Source organism: Oncorhynchus keta, chromosome 31, assembly GCF_023373465.1.
Source record: "Oncorhynchus keta strain PuntledgeMale-10-30-2019 chromosome 31, Oket_V2, whole genome shotgun sequence".
In the NCBI taxonomy this organism is placed as follows: Eukaryota; Metazoa; Chordata; class Actinopteri; order Salmoniformes; family Salmonidae; genus Oncorhynchus; species Oncorhynchus keta.
Window position 1 is genome coordinate 8,880,285 of NC_068451.1, and position 13,167 is coordinate 8,893,451.

The following is a 13,167-nucleotide window of genomic DNA, read 5'->3' on the forward strand; positions in this document are numbered from 1 at the left end:
CATAACCCCGTAAGAGCTTTGCTACTACAACCAATTCAATCTTCTGGGATTTCCTTTCCATCTGTGCGGTACAATTAATGACCATAGCAATAAATGCAAAGAAGCCAACCTTACTAAAGCAAAAACTGTTCTGGTCACTCTGTACTGGCCTACTACTCACAGGGATCCTCTCAGTCTCCCTCCCCATTTCTCCACCATCCTCTACTTTCTTCATTGCCTCAGAACCTCTTCTCAAACCCCCCTGTAGTTCTTCTGCCTAAAATCTCTGACCCCCAAAAACTTATTTGCTGGTTGTTTCAGAAACACCCACTACAGTGTTTCGGGTGCCAGGTTGATGGTCATGTTGCAACAGTATGTAGGAGGGAGATTCTGTTGTATGAAAAGTGTGCAGAAAGGCATGGGACAAAGGAGTGTGTAGTTTCGGTGGGAAAAGTGGAGTGTTTCAATTGTGGGGGTGGCCATGTTGCTAGGGATCAGAAATGTCTTGTGCGGTTGAGACAGGTTGACGTTTCAAGGGTGCAATTAGTGCAGAAAGTGTCATATGTGTTCCAGGTACCCATGCCGACAGCCTAGTGTAGGATCTGTTGGGGCCAATGTAGTGGGAAGGGGTGGTGGGGTTTGTGGGGATAGTGGTATATATTGTATATATAGGTTTAGATGGTAGTGCAATTTCCTTTTCTCCCCATTTCCCTTTTTTGTGAACAATGTGCAATGCTCTTTTCGAATTGTTAAAAGGCAGAAATAAGCAACAAAGCGTCTAGTTGGCCGTTAAACCACACGAAGAAGAAGAAGAAGAAGAAGAAGCGTCAACTGTTTTGATTGGCTAAATAAAATATCAACCGGAAGTCACATCAGAGGTTATGAATTGAGAGGGATTTTGGTGTGTAATTCAGGGGGCACGGTTCAACCTCCAAATACGTTTCGGCTGTTTTTGTCCGCCTTTACATTAGAATAAAATTCACAGGGAAGTCAAATACAATGCATGAAACACAGAAATGTCAGACAGGGTACTTCTATTGAGCATTTAGATGCGTTTTGCTTTATATAAACTAGCTATGAACGTGTTCCATTGTTTGCTACCCAGGCAATTGCTAACTAGCTAGCAAGCGTAGAGGTTTGGTTTTGATTAGCTGAAAAAACACAAATAAAGCGGCACCACTTTTTTGACAAGTCAAGTGACTAGCGCAAAATGCCGGAGATAAAACTCAAGCATGTAGTGTCTTGCAGCACCGAAGACAATGTAAGTTGTCCAACTACTATCTAGACTCATTAACGAATACAGTATTCGTTAGCCCGCTTGCTTGCTTCCTAACGTGTTAGCTAGCTAAGTTTGCTTGCTGTCTGATTGGGAGATAATGTCGACTGTCTAGCCCTCTACTGTATATAAGTACAGTCTACCATGGCTATTTTTTAAGCCCACCAGAACAAAATCATTGTGATAGTACTGAACAGTATTTGCATGCTCCATTCGAAGTAGCTAGCTAGCTACAGTACACTTCCCAGTCATTTCTTGTTGTCAAAAAATGTATTTTCAGTAACACTCATTTCCAGTGGTGACAACACTAGATGGTAATTGAAGATCATGGGGTCCTAGCTATTCTTGTTGTTTCCTTGCAGACTCACAAGGCTGACAACCTGCTGAGCTCAGACACATACAGAAAATGGAAAGCAGCAAGGCCAGGGGAGAAACAAACCTCAGTCATTATACAGGTAATAGGCTTTCCTCTGCTCTGTGTTTTCATGGGATTGTGTAACAATTCACTGACTCCAATTCATACAGAAAATTTGTGGGTGTTAAATTCTCGATTTTGAGGTCAAAAGTGTTGTGAGTGTTATATCTTAGTGTTGATTCTAGTGGGGTTAACACCAGTGGGATTTACAGGTGTCTTTACTCGACTGAGTTCATTTCTGTTAATTCTCTGAATGAAAAATATTTTGGAGTGGCCCATCATATTTCCCAGCATGCTTTGTTGCGGGTTGATTTTTTTGAATAGTTTGTTTTAATATATCCTGTATATTTCTGCATGCACATTAATTAATTGATCTAAGACAAATAATGTGCATTTTCCTAAAATATTCCAATCTGTAAGTGGTTGGACTTATTGCACCCGTACTGAGAGAGTTGTTCCAGTTTAGATGTTTTAGGTAGTCTTGTTTGAGTTCTTCACCATAGCAGTTTTTCTGAATGCAGATTGTAGATCATCAATTGTTGAATATCTTCCCTACTAGGGGTGTAAGTAAATGGTAACATTTTTAAAATAAATTGTGATTTTCAACCTTAAGAGAAAAAAACCTAACTGAATAACTATCACTAACAGGTCCCGATCGTCGTCTTCATAAAGGGAAAATAAAAGTTGAATAAATATCTAACGCAACAAAAATCTAATCAAAATGTATTAGTCGCATGCGCTGAATACAACACGTGTAGACCTTACAGTGAACTGCATACTTCTGAGCCCCTAACCAATGCTGTAACGTTAGTAGGATGGAAAAATCAGAGCAGCAGCTCAAATGTGAGTGACGAGGGTGGGGGAGAAGATTGCGACCAAGTCAACGTGCGCTGGTAGACTACGTATTGCTAGTTATTTATCATCTCATCTGATTACATCCGGGCTCTTCAACCCCAGTTGGAGAGCTACCCTCCTATAGGGTTTCGCTCCAACCCCAGTTGTATCTAACCTGATTTGGTTTATCAACCAGATAATTATTATAATCAGGTGCTCTAGATTATAGTTAGAGCGAAAACCTACAGGACAGTAGCTCTCCAGGAACAGTTTTGGAGAGCCCTAGATTACATAGTACCTGTATTGACTGCATCAAACCAAGGGAAGCTAGTTAAGCAAGCTAGCTAGCTAATGTTAGCTAGGCTAATTGAAACTATTTAACTTTAACTATACACTTTCTCCCCTTCTCAATCTTACAGTAACAATTCAGATTATTATGTAGAAGCCTACCTGTTGGCTCTTGGTGTTGTAGCCTGTCCTTCTCATTTAACTTATTTTTCTGTAATCTTAATTCTTCCATAGATATATATATATATTTTACCATTAACTTGGCAAGTCAGTTAAGAACAAATTCTTATTTACAATTACAGCCTACACCTGACGATGCTGGGCCAATTGTGCGCCACCCTATAGGACTCCCAATCACGTCCAGTTGTGATACAGCCTGGATTCCAACCAGGGTGTCTTTAGAGACACCTCAAGCACTGAGACGCAGAGCTTTAGACCGCTGCGCCCCTCGGTAGGCCAGTGGCTAATAACTTGCCACATGGAGGTTCTAGCTCTGACTTTAGCCTAGTGCCGGTACGATGACTTGTGATTGGACGACAAAAACAAGCAACATGCGACACGTGAAAAGCAGCAGTAGCGATACAACTTTCTCTCCGCAGGAAGCACGATGTAGACCATCTACATTGTGAATTCACTTGGAACTAGAGGAATGTTTCTTATAGTTTTAATGGAAGCCAATAAAAAATGTCTTAACTGACAAGAAAACATTTCCAATTGTCACATCCCTACTCCCTAAAGATAGATTCCAATAGGAATGACAAATGATCTAATTGAAAATGTGATATTTCTGTATTTAATTAGCAAACATTTCTAAAATCATGTTTTCACTTTGTTATTATGCGTTATTGTGTGTAGTTGGATGTGAAATACATCTATGTAATCCATTTTGAATACTTTTCTGAAGGCACTGTATGTATTGTAACACTGCATTGCCCTGTTAGTTTTTTTCCCTAGTTTGTACTAAATACGGTAACCCATGCTCTTTCCCCCATCGTTTCAGTTTGAGAAAGAAGAGCAGGTGTACAGCATAGACATAGGAAATGAAGGGTCTGCTTTTATCGAGGTGTTGGTGGGACACTCAACCTCTGTCAAAGACCAGGACTATGAGGTATGCCACCCCCTTACTGTATATTGTAGTACCTGTATACCTCGCTGATATCTACCCATTGAATGCACTGAGTGAAGGTACTAGTCTCTGCCTCTTTATTATGGACAATGCATACTGTAATTGCTGGTCTATTAAGCGCACCTGAATATAAACCGCACCCACTGAATCATTAAAAAATATGTATTTTGTACATAAATAAGCCGCACATGTCTATAAGCCGCAGGTGCCTACCGGTACATTGAAAGAAATGAACTTTACACAGCCTTTAAACGAAACACGGCTTGTAACAAAAATGAAACAGTAGCCTACCAAGAAAGTCATTGGTCACTATCTTCCTCCTCCTGTGCACTGAAACCACTGAAGTCATCTCCTTCGGTGTCGGAGTTGAATAGCCTCAGAATTCTTTAATCCGTTGTTGGATCGCTGCCCTCTTCAACACGCAGCAGTCCAGCCTTTCGAAACCCGTTGATGATAGTGGATTGTTTGACAATGCTCCACGCTGTCAGCAGCTCTATTTCCTTTTCCAAAAGCCAGATCGATCGCCTACAACTTGAAAGCTGCATCATATGCATTTCTTTGTGTCTTTGCCATGATGAGGGTGACAAAATGACTACTGTAATAAGAATGATGGGAAGTTTGAGCACGCTCGATTTACGTCACATTATGTGACGGTGCTCAGTTTTTTGGCGGCATGAATCTTGTGAAAGCGGGAAAAATCCATAAATTAGCCGCGTCATTGTATAAACAGCGAGGTTCAACGCTTGGGGAAAAAAGTAGTCTGGAAATTACGGTAGTTGTGGCTTTACTACCATCAGGTATAGTGTGCTGCTTAATTCCTAAGAGAACTTCTCACTGTCTCTCCCAGGTTTTGCTGGCCACGTCCTCCTTCATGTCCCCCATGGAGAGCCGTAACGGCACCAACATCAACCGCGTGCGCTTCTTTGGCCCTAACCAGCTGGTGAAGGCTCATGCCCAGGAGAAATGGGACCGCGTGAAGATTGTGTGTAGCCAGCCGTACAACAAGGTGAGCTGCACAGCACTAAAAGCGAACATTAGTGGACAGAGAGCATTGTGTGTCTATGTGGTGCCACCTAAATCAATGTAAACCAGGGTCGTATTCATTAGGCAGCAAACAGACTGAAACAGTGTGGGACTAACAACACTTGTCCAATAAGAAACGTCCATTTTTGTTTTCCTTTGGCATGTCTTACATTCAGTGTCTCAGCTAGGATTTTGACGTCATTGAATGGTTACGGTAATTGGCCAGGCCAAGGTCACTGGCATAAGGCCATAAAGCCATTACACTTCATTATTATCATGGCGTTTCATTGTTATTATTCAGGTTATTACTTATTAACGGAGTCAAAATAAAGATGTCCTTTTCTGTTGGTTTTTCTTGCTGTTGGTTGTTCTTGAATATAATAAATTCTATACAGATCCTATTTCGACACAAAATCATTGAAATTAAGACTGGTGGGTTTTCTACCACTTTCCCCCAAAATAGTCACATAACGTCACAATCCGTGCTGCTGTCATTCGATGGCATTAGCATATGTTCTTCAAAAAGAGGACGCTGTAATGAGAGAAATAATGTAGCCTAAGCTACTGAAAATAGGCCTTGACAAGATTACATCATGACAGGAGTGTTTGATTTTATTAAAGTGATGGAGTCCAGACAGGCTGCTTTAGGACATTTTCTGAGTGGTCATATAGCCCTATAGAACCCCCCCCCCAGGGGCGGTGTCCATAATACCCATAAAAACTTGGGGTCAAACAGGGAAATTGTTCCAATCGTTTTTCCACCATTCATTTTCCCCATAGTTTTTTTTTATAAACACTTAAAATAGGGGCTGTGTTTCGTGTAGGCTTACCCTGGCGTGACGTTTTGATAACTATGTAAATCTCTCTCTGACTTTTTCCAATATATTCCGCTCTATTTACTCTCTAATTTCAAAATTGACGGTATGTTATACTACCAATCCCTGCAATCTCCTACATGTCATCTCTAGCTGACACATTTGCTAACAGTTATTGTGTTAATTTGAAACTTGCACAAGACAGTTCACAGAATTGACAATTTTTTGAGAAATGTAGCCAATTGATTCATTGCTACATTTAGCTAACATTATATAGTTAATCCAGAGATTCTTACCTTTGCCTCAATTCGTCAGTCTCGTCCAGCTCATCATGGCATTTGTAGTTCTTTATGACAGCCACATTAGCAGCTAATTAGAGTTGAATTTTTAGTGGGGGAAGTACTGTCAAATATATTGATAAGTCACCTTGTCCTAGAGAGATTTACACGGTTATCAAAACTAGAGGTCGACCGATTTAATCGGAATGGCCGATTTCCAAGTTCATAACAATCGGAAATCGGTATTTTGGGGCGGCGATTTCCGATTTATTTAAATGTTTTATTTATTATTTATTTTTATACCTTTTATTTAACTAGGCAAGTCAGTTAAGAACACATTGTTATTTTCAATGACTGCCTAGGAACTGTGGGTTAACTGCCTTGTTCAGGGGCAGAACGACAGATTTTCACCTTGTCAGCTCAGGGGTTTCAATCTTGCAACCGCACAGTTAACTAGTCCAACGCTCTAACCATTGCACTCCACGAGTAGCCTGCCTGTTACGCGAACGCAGTAGAAGCCAAGGTAAATTGCTAGCTTGCATCATAATCACTAGTTATAACTACTAATCCAGTTTAGCAGGCAATATTAACCAGGTGAAATGGTAATTTCTCTTGCATTCATTGCACGCAGAGTCAGGGTATATGCAACAGTTTGGGCTGCCTGGCTCATTGCGAACTAATTTGCCAGAATTGTACGTAATTATGACATACATTGAAGTTTGTGCAATGTAACAAGAATATTTAGACTTAGGGATGCCACCCGTTAGATAAAATACCGACCGGTTCCGTATTTCACTGAAATAATAAACGTTTTGTTTTCGAAATGATAGTTTCCGGATTCGATCATATTAATGACCAAAGGCTCGTATTTCTGCGTGTTATTATGTTATAATTAAGTCTGATTTGATAGAGCAGTCTGACTGAGCAGCAGCATGCCCGTAATCATTCATTCAAACAGCACTTTTATGCGTTTTGCCAGCAGCTCTTCGCAAACTGTTTATGACTTCAAACCTATCAGCCTAATGGCTGGTGTAACCAATGTGAAATGGCTAGCTAGTTAGCTGGGTGTGCGCTAATACTGTTTCAAACGTCACTCGCTTTTAGATTTGGAGTAGTTATTCCCCTTGCGCTGCAAGGGCCACGGCTTTTGTGGAGCGATGGGTAACGATGTTTTGAGTGTGGCTGTTGTCGATGTGTTCCTGCTTCGAGCCCAGGTAGGGGTGAGGAGGGGGACGGAAGCTATACTGTTACACTGGCAATACTATAAGAACATCCAATAGTCAAAGGTATATGAAATACAAATGGTATAGAGAGAAATAGTCCTATAAATACTATATTAACTACAACCTAAAACCTCTTACCTTGGAATATTGAAGTCTCATGTTAAAAGGAACCACCAACTTTCATATGTTCTGAGCAAGGAACTTAAACGTTAGCTTTTATACATGGCACATATTTTACATGGCACACATTTTTACATGGCACATATGACTTTCTTCATTATTGTTTCATTATGTTTCATTATTTATTTGAGGCTAAATTGATTTTATTGATATTTTATATTAAGTTAAAGTAAGTGTTAATTCAATATTGTTGTAATTGTCATTATTACAAATAAAAAATGGTGTAAAAACATCTGCCGATTAATCGGTATCGGCGTTTTTTTGGCCCTCTAATAATCAGTATCGGTAACGGCGTCGAAAAATCATAATCGGTCGACCTCTAATCAAAACGTCAAGCCAAGGTAAGTCTACACAAAACACTTATTTGAAGTGTTTCTAAAATTAATGTTGGAAAAACGATTGGAACCATTTCCCTGTTTGACCGCTAGGTTTCAAGGGTATTATGACTCATTCTGTAGTACCCCCCCCCCATAAAAGCCCCTGTCACTCAAAGCCACCAGTGTATGTCAGACGCAAGACAATATTTCTCCTTTACTTAAAACGTATAAAAATAACATTGGCCTTAAAACGTATAAAAATAACCTTGGCCTATCTTAGGCTTTCCGAGGCTATAATATTTTTTTATTTACTTTTATTTAACTAGGCAAGTCATTTAAGAACAAGTTCTTATTTTCAATGACGGCCTAGGAACAGTGAGTTAACTGCCTTGTTCAGGGGCAGAACGATAGGGTTTTACCTTGTCAGCTCGGGGATTTGATCTTGCAACCTTTCGGTTACTAGTCCAACGCTCTAAACATTAGGCTACCTGTCTAGTGAATGAAGGGAAGTATGAAGGGGACAGCTATCCTATAATATGAAGATTAAATTGACAATCCTTAAAATAGAAACAAATGCACACAACAGCCTATTTATCAACAAAGCTGATTATCGAGAGGGAGAGTGTTGGAAAAATTTCTCAAACAACAATGGCTCAGCCACGAAGTGGTAGGCCAACACAAGCTCTCAGAACAGGACCACGAGCGCTGACACACTCACTAGCGAGTTAAAAACTGCCTCTGGAAGTAATGTCAGCACAATAACTATTCGTCAGGAGTGTCATGAAATGGGTTTCCATGGCCGAGCAGCCACACACAAGCCTATGATCACCATGTGTATTGCCAAGCGTCGTCTGGAGTGGTGTAAAGCTCGCCACCATTGAACTTTAGAGCAGGGGAAACGCGTTCTCTGGAGTGATGAATCAAGCTTCACCATCTGGCAGTCCGACGAACGAATCTGGGTTTGGCGGTTGCCAGTTGAACGCTACCTGCCCCAATGCATAGTGCCATCTGTAAAGTTTGGTGGAGGAGGAATAATGGTCTGGGGCTCTTTTTCATGGTTCGGGCTAGGCTCTTTTAGTTCCAGTGAAGGGAAATCTTAATGCTACAGCATACGACATTCTAGACGATTCTGTGCATTCAACTTTGTTGCAACAGTTTGGGTCAGGCCCTTTCCTGTTTCATCATGGCAATGCCACTGTGCTCAAAGTGAGGTCCATACAGAGATGCTTTGTCGAGATTTATGTGGAATAACTTGACTGGTCTGCACAGAGCCCCGACCTCAACCCCATCGAACACCTTTGGGATGAATTGGAACGCCGACTGCGAGCCAGGCCTAGTCGCCCGACCTCACTAATGCTCTTGTGGCTGAATGGAAACAAGTCCCTGCAGCATTGTTCCAACATCTAATGGAAAGCCTTCCCAGAAGAGTGGAGGTTGTTGTAGCAGCAAAGGGGGGACCGACTAAATATTAATGCCAATGATTTTGGAATGAGATGTTCAATGAAAAGGTGTCCACATACTTTGGTCATGTAGTGTTTTTCTACCAGTGCTCAAGCGTGCTTGTTCCGTCAACATTAACAGGACAGAAACCAGACTCATGCTCATTTCTCAGATGGAGAGTGTATGTGATCGTATGAAATAGACCAAAACGTATTTCTCACAAGTGAAGCAAGTTGTGATCTCCGTAAACATTTATATTCCGGGAATGTGAATGGTAAATGACTGTGATTAGTAGATGCATTAACAGAAATGAATGTAACAATGACAGGGTTTGACGGTAAATTGCTTGTTTTAAAAATGGAAGGCTACTACATGGGTATTCATAAAAGTGCATTTCGGACGACACTGTATGTGTATATATTGCCCAGGTAACTATTCTACTTTGGTGGGGTAGGGGGGCAGCAATTTTTTTAGTCTCGCCTAGGGCAGCATATCGGCCAAGAACGGGCCTGATCAGCATTGATTAGTCTATAAATTAAGGAAAGATTACATATGAAGTTATACCATGTCAGGTTGGAGAGGATTGGCGCATTGTCCATTTGACACATGAGTGCATTATATGCCTCGGAGCCAGAACATCCTTGTCGACCGCTGTTGAATAATTAATGAATAGTCAGACACCTCCAACTTTTTGTTTTTTTAAATAACTATTTATTTATTTACTAAGCAAGCAATGAAAATGTGCATTGTATAAAAGAAAGTCAACACATCAAAGCTTTTTTACTGAAGTGCCATAGCCTATAGCGCTCTACACCCTGCTATTCTCTGGATTAGCTGCTCAAACATCAAAGGACAGTTGGAAAGAGGAGATGTAGAACATTTAGTAGACACCGTTAGCAAAACATTTGCTTAGAATCATTAGTGAACACTGCTGCTATTAGGTAAAGTTTATCTGCATTAAAATTAAGTTAATAAAACATTTTATAAATCCTAAAATGAATGTCGATGACAGTCTTCATCCATAACCGTCAGCTACACAGTTATTCAGTTACTGTCACAGCCCTAGTCTCAGCACAGTTCCTATTGTATACACTTATGAAAATGATTCAGGTTGGAGCGACATGACGACAAATGGCATTTTCCACCCTCAGAACATAGCATACGGAGTGGCCTTCGTGAAGTTCCATTCACCACCAGACAAAAGTGATCCACCAACCACAACAACACCGGTAAGAGAAGCTCAGCTGCAATCTTGAACCTTCTACAAAGCCAATGTCGTGGTAATTTCCTGTATTACTAAACATTGAGAGCAAACCACACACAAGTCAGAGTATATTATAAAGTTATATATGATTATATATGAGCTTTATATATTATATATATAGCTTTTTATATATATATATATATCTATATATATATCTATATATATATATCTATCTATATATATATATATCTATATATATATCTATATATATATATATCTATATATATATATATATATATATATATATATATATATATATATATAATATATATATATATATATATATATATATATATATATATATATATAGCTATATATATATATATATATTTATATTTATATATATATATATATAATATATATAAATATATATATATATATATATAAATATATATATATTTATATTTATTTATATATATTTATATTTATATATATATATTTATATATATATATATATATATATATTTATATATATATATGAATTATATATATATATATATATATATATATATATATATATATATATATATGAAATATATATATATATGAATTATATATATATATATATATGAAATATATATATATATATATATGAATTATATATGAGCTTCACCATAGCCCTGTGACTCTCGGATCAATTCAGTGTCTATAAATGAATTCTCTGAGAGTGCTTACGAAACAGTTCTTAGTATCATTTATAGCCAAGACACACCCATCTCAACTCACATGATGAAACACAGATCTCAGGAACAGTTCACAAAGAACATTTTACTTGAAAGAGGAGAAAGAGGAGTATCCCATAGCCAGATAGCATTAGCTATAAATGTTTGGTCTCCTAAACTAAGTTCTTATCTCATTCTTGGTACCACTTAGGACCAAAACATTACCTTATCCAATGGCATATATCAATTGTCAATTCTAGATACTCCCATCTGAAATGCACTTCCTCCTGGACAAGATAAGGATAAGAAAAGACAGTGAGCCTCTTAGGTCATATACTACATTGCTCAAAAAATAAAGGGAACACTAAAATAACACATCCTAGATCTGAATGAATGAAATATTCTTATTAAAAACTTTTTTCTTTACATAGTTGAATGTGCGGACAACAAAATCACACACAAATAATCAATGGAAATCAAATGTATCAACCCATGGAGGTCTGGATTTGGAGTCACACTCAGAATTAAAGTGGAAAACCACACTACAGGCTGATCCAACTTTGATGTAATGTCCTTAAAACAAGTCCAAATGAGGCTCAGTAGTGTGTGTGGCCTCCACGTGCCTGTATGACCTCCCTACAATGCCTGGGCATGCTCCTGATGAGGTGGCGGATGGTCTCCTGAGGGATCTCCTCCCAGACCTGGACTAAGGTGGTGGATGGAGCGAGACATGATGTCTCAGATGTGCTCATTTGGATTCAGGTCTGGGGAACGGCCGGGCCAGTCCATAGCATCAATGCCTTCCTCTTGCAGGAACTGCTGACACACTCCAGCCACATGAGGTCTGGCATTGTCTTGCATTAGGAGGAACCCAGGGCCAACCGCATCAGCATATGGTCTCACAAGGGGTCTGAGGATCTCATCTCGGTACCTAATGGCAGTCAGGCTACCTCTGGCGAGCACATGGAGGGCTGTGCGGCCCCGCAAAGAAATGCCACCCCACACCATGACTGACCCACCACCAAACCGGTCATGCTGGAGGATGTTGCAGGCAGCAGAACGTTCTCCACGGCGTCTCCAGACTGTCACGTCTGTCACATGTGCTGAGTGTGAACCTGCTTTCATCTGTGAAGAGCAAAGGGCGCCAGTGGCGAATTTGCCAGTCTTGGTGTTCTCTGGCAAATGCCAAACGTCCTGCACGGTGTTGGGCTGTAAGCATAATCCCCACCTGTGGACATCGGGCCCTCATACCACCCTCATGAAGTCTGTTTCTGACCGTTTGAGCAGACACATGCACATTTGTGGCCTGCTGGAGGTCCTTTTGCAGGGCTCTGGCAGTGCTCCTCCTGCTCCTCCTTGCACAAAGGCGGAGGTAGCGCTCCTGCTGCTGGGTTGTTGCCCCCATACGGCCTCCTCCACGTCTCCTGATGTACTGACCTGTCTCCTGGTAGCACCTCCATGCTCTGGACACTACGCTGACAGACACAGCAAACCTTGCCACAGCTCGCATTGATGTTCCATCCTGGATGAGCTGCACTACCTGAGCCACTTGTGTGGGTTGTAGACTCCGTCTCATGCTGTGAGAGTGAAAGCACTGCCAGCATTCAAAAGTGACCAAAACATCAGCCAGGAAGCATAGGAACTGAGAAGTGATCTGTGGTCACCAGCTGCAGAACCACTCCTTAATTGAGGGTGTCTTGCTAATTGCCTATAATTTCCACCTGTTGTCTATTCCATTTGCACAACAGCATGTGAAATTTATTGTCAATCAGTGTTGCTTCCTTAGTGGACAGTTTTGATTTCACAGAAGTGTAATTGACTTGGAGTTACATTGTGTTGTTTAAGTGTTCCCTTTATTTTTTTGAGCAGTGTAGATCAAGATAAGGGCAACCTCAGAGGGGACACAATAGTTAGACACATTCCCATAAGAAGACAAGCCTGACCTCTCCCCTCTCTTGGGCACAAGTAACTTTACCCACATAAGCATACTTATTTATCAATGTTACCTAAATACTTCCGATTCTGCCACGACACCCACTCTCCACTG

The 13,167-nt window shown here is 40.2% G+C and overlaps 1 protein-coding gene across 1 annotated transcript in view; it reads left to right on the forward strand.

Moving 5' to 3' along the window:
• Positions 1-850: 850 nt before the first annotated feature.
• Positions 851-13,167, forward strand: part of LOC118364327 (DNA repair protein XRCC1-like) — a 34,271-nt gene continuing 21,954 nt past the window's right edge. Inside the window, exons 1-5 of the mRNA XM_035745786.2 lie at positions 851-1,240; positions 1,618-1,710; positions 3,793-3,900; positions 4,766-4,924; positions 10,346-10,423. Of these exons, the coding sequence (XP_035601679.2) occupies positions 1,190-1,240; positions 1,618-1,710; positions 3,793-3,900; positions 4,766-4,924; positions 10,346-10,423 (489 nt within the window). The 5' untranslated portion in view covers positions 851-1,189. The remainder of the gene's footprint in view (positions 1,241-1,617; positions 1,711-3,792; positions 3,901-4,765; positions 4,925-10,345; positions 10,424-13,167) is intronic.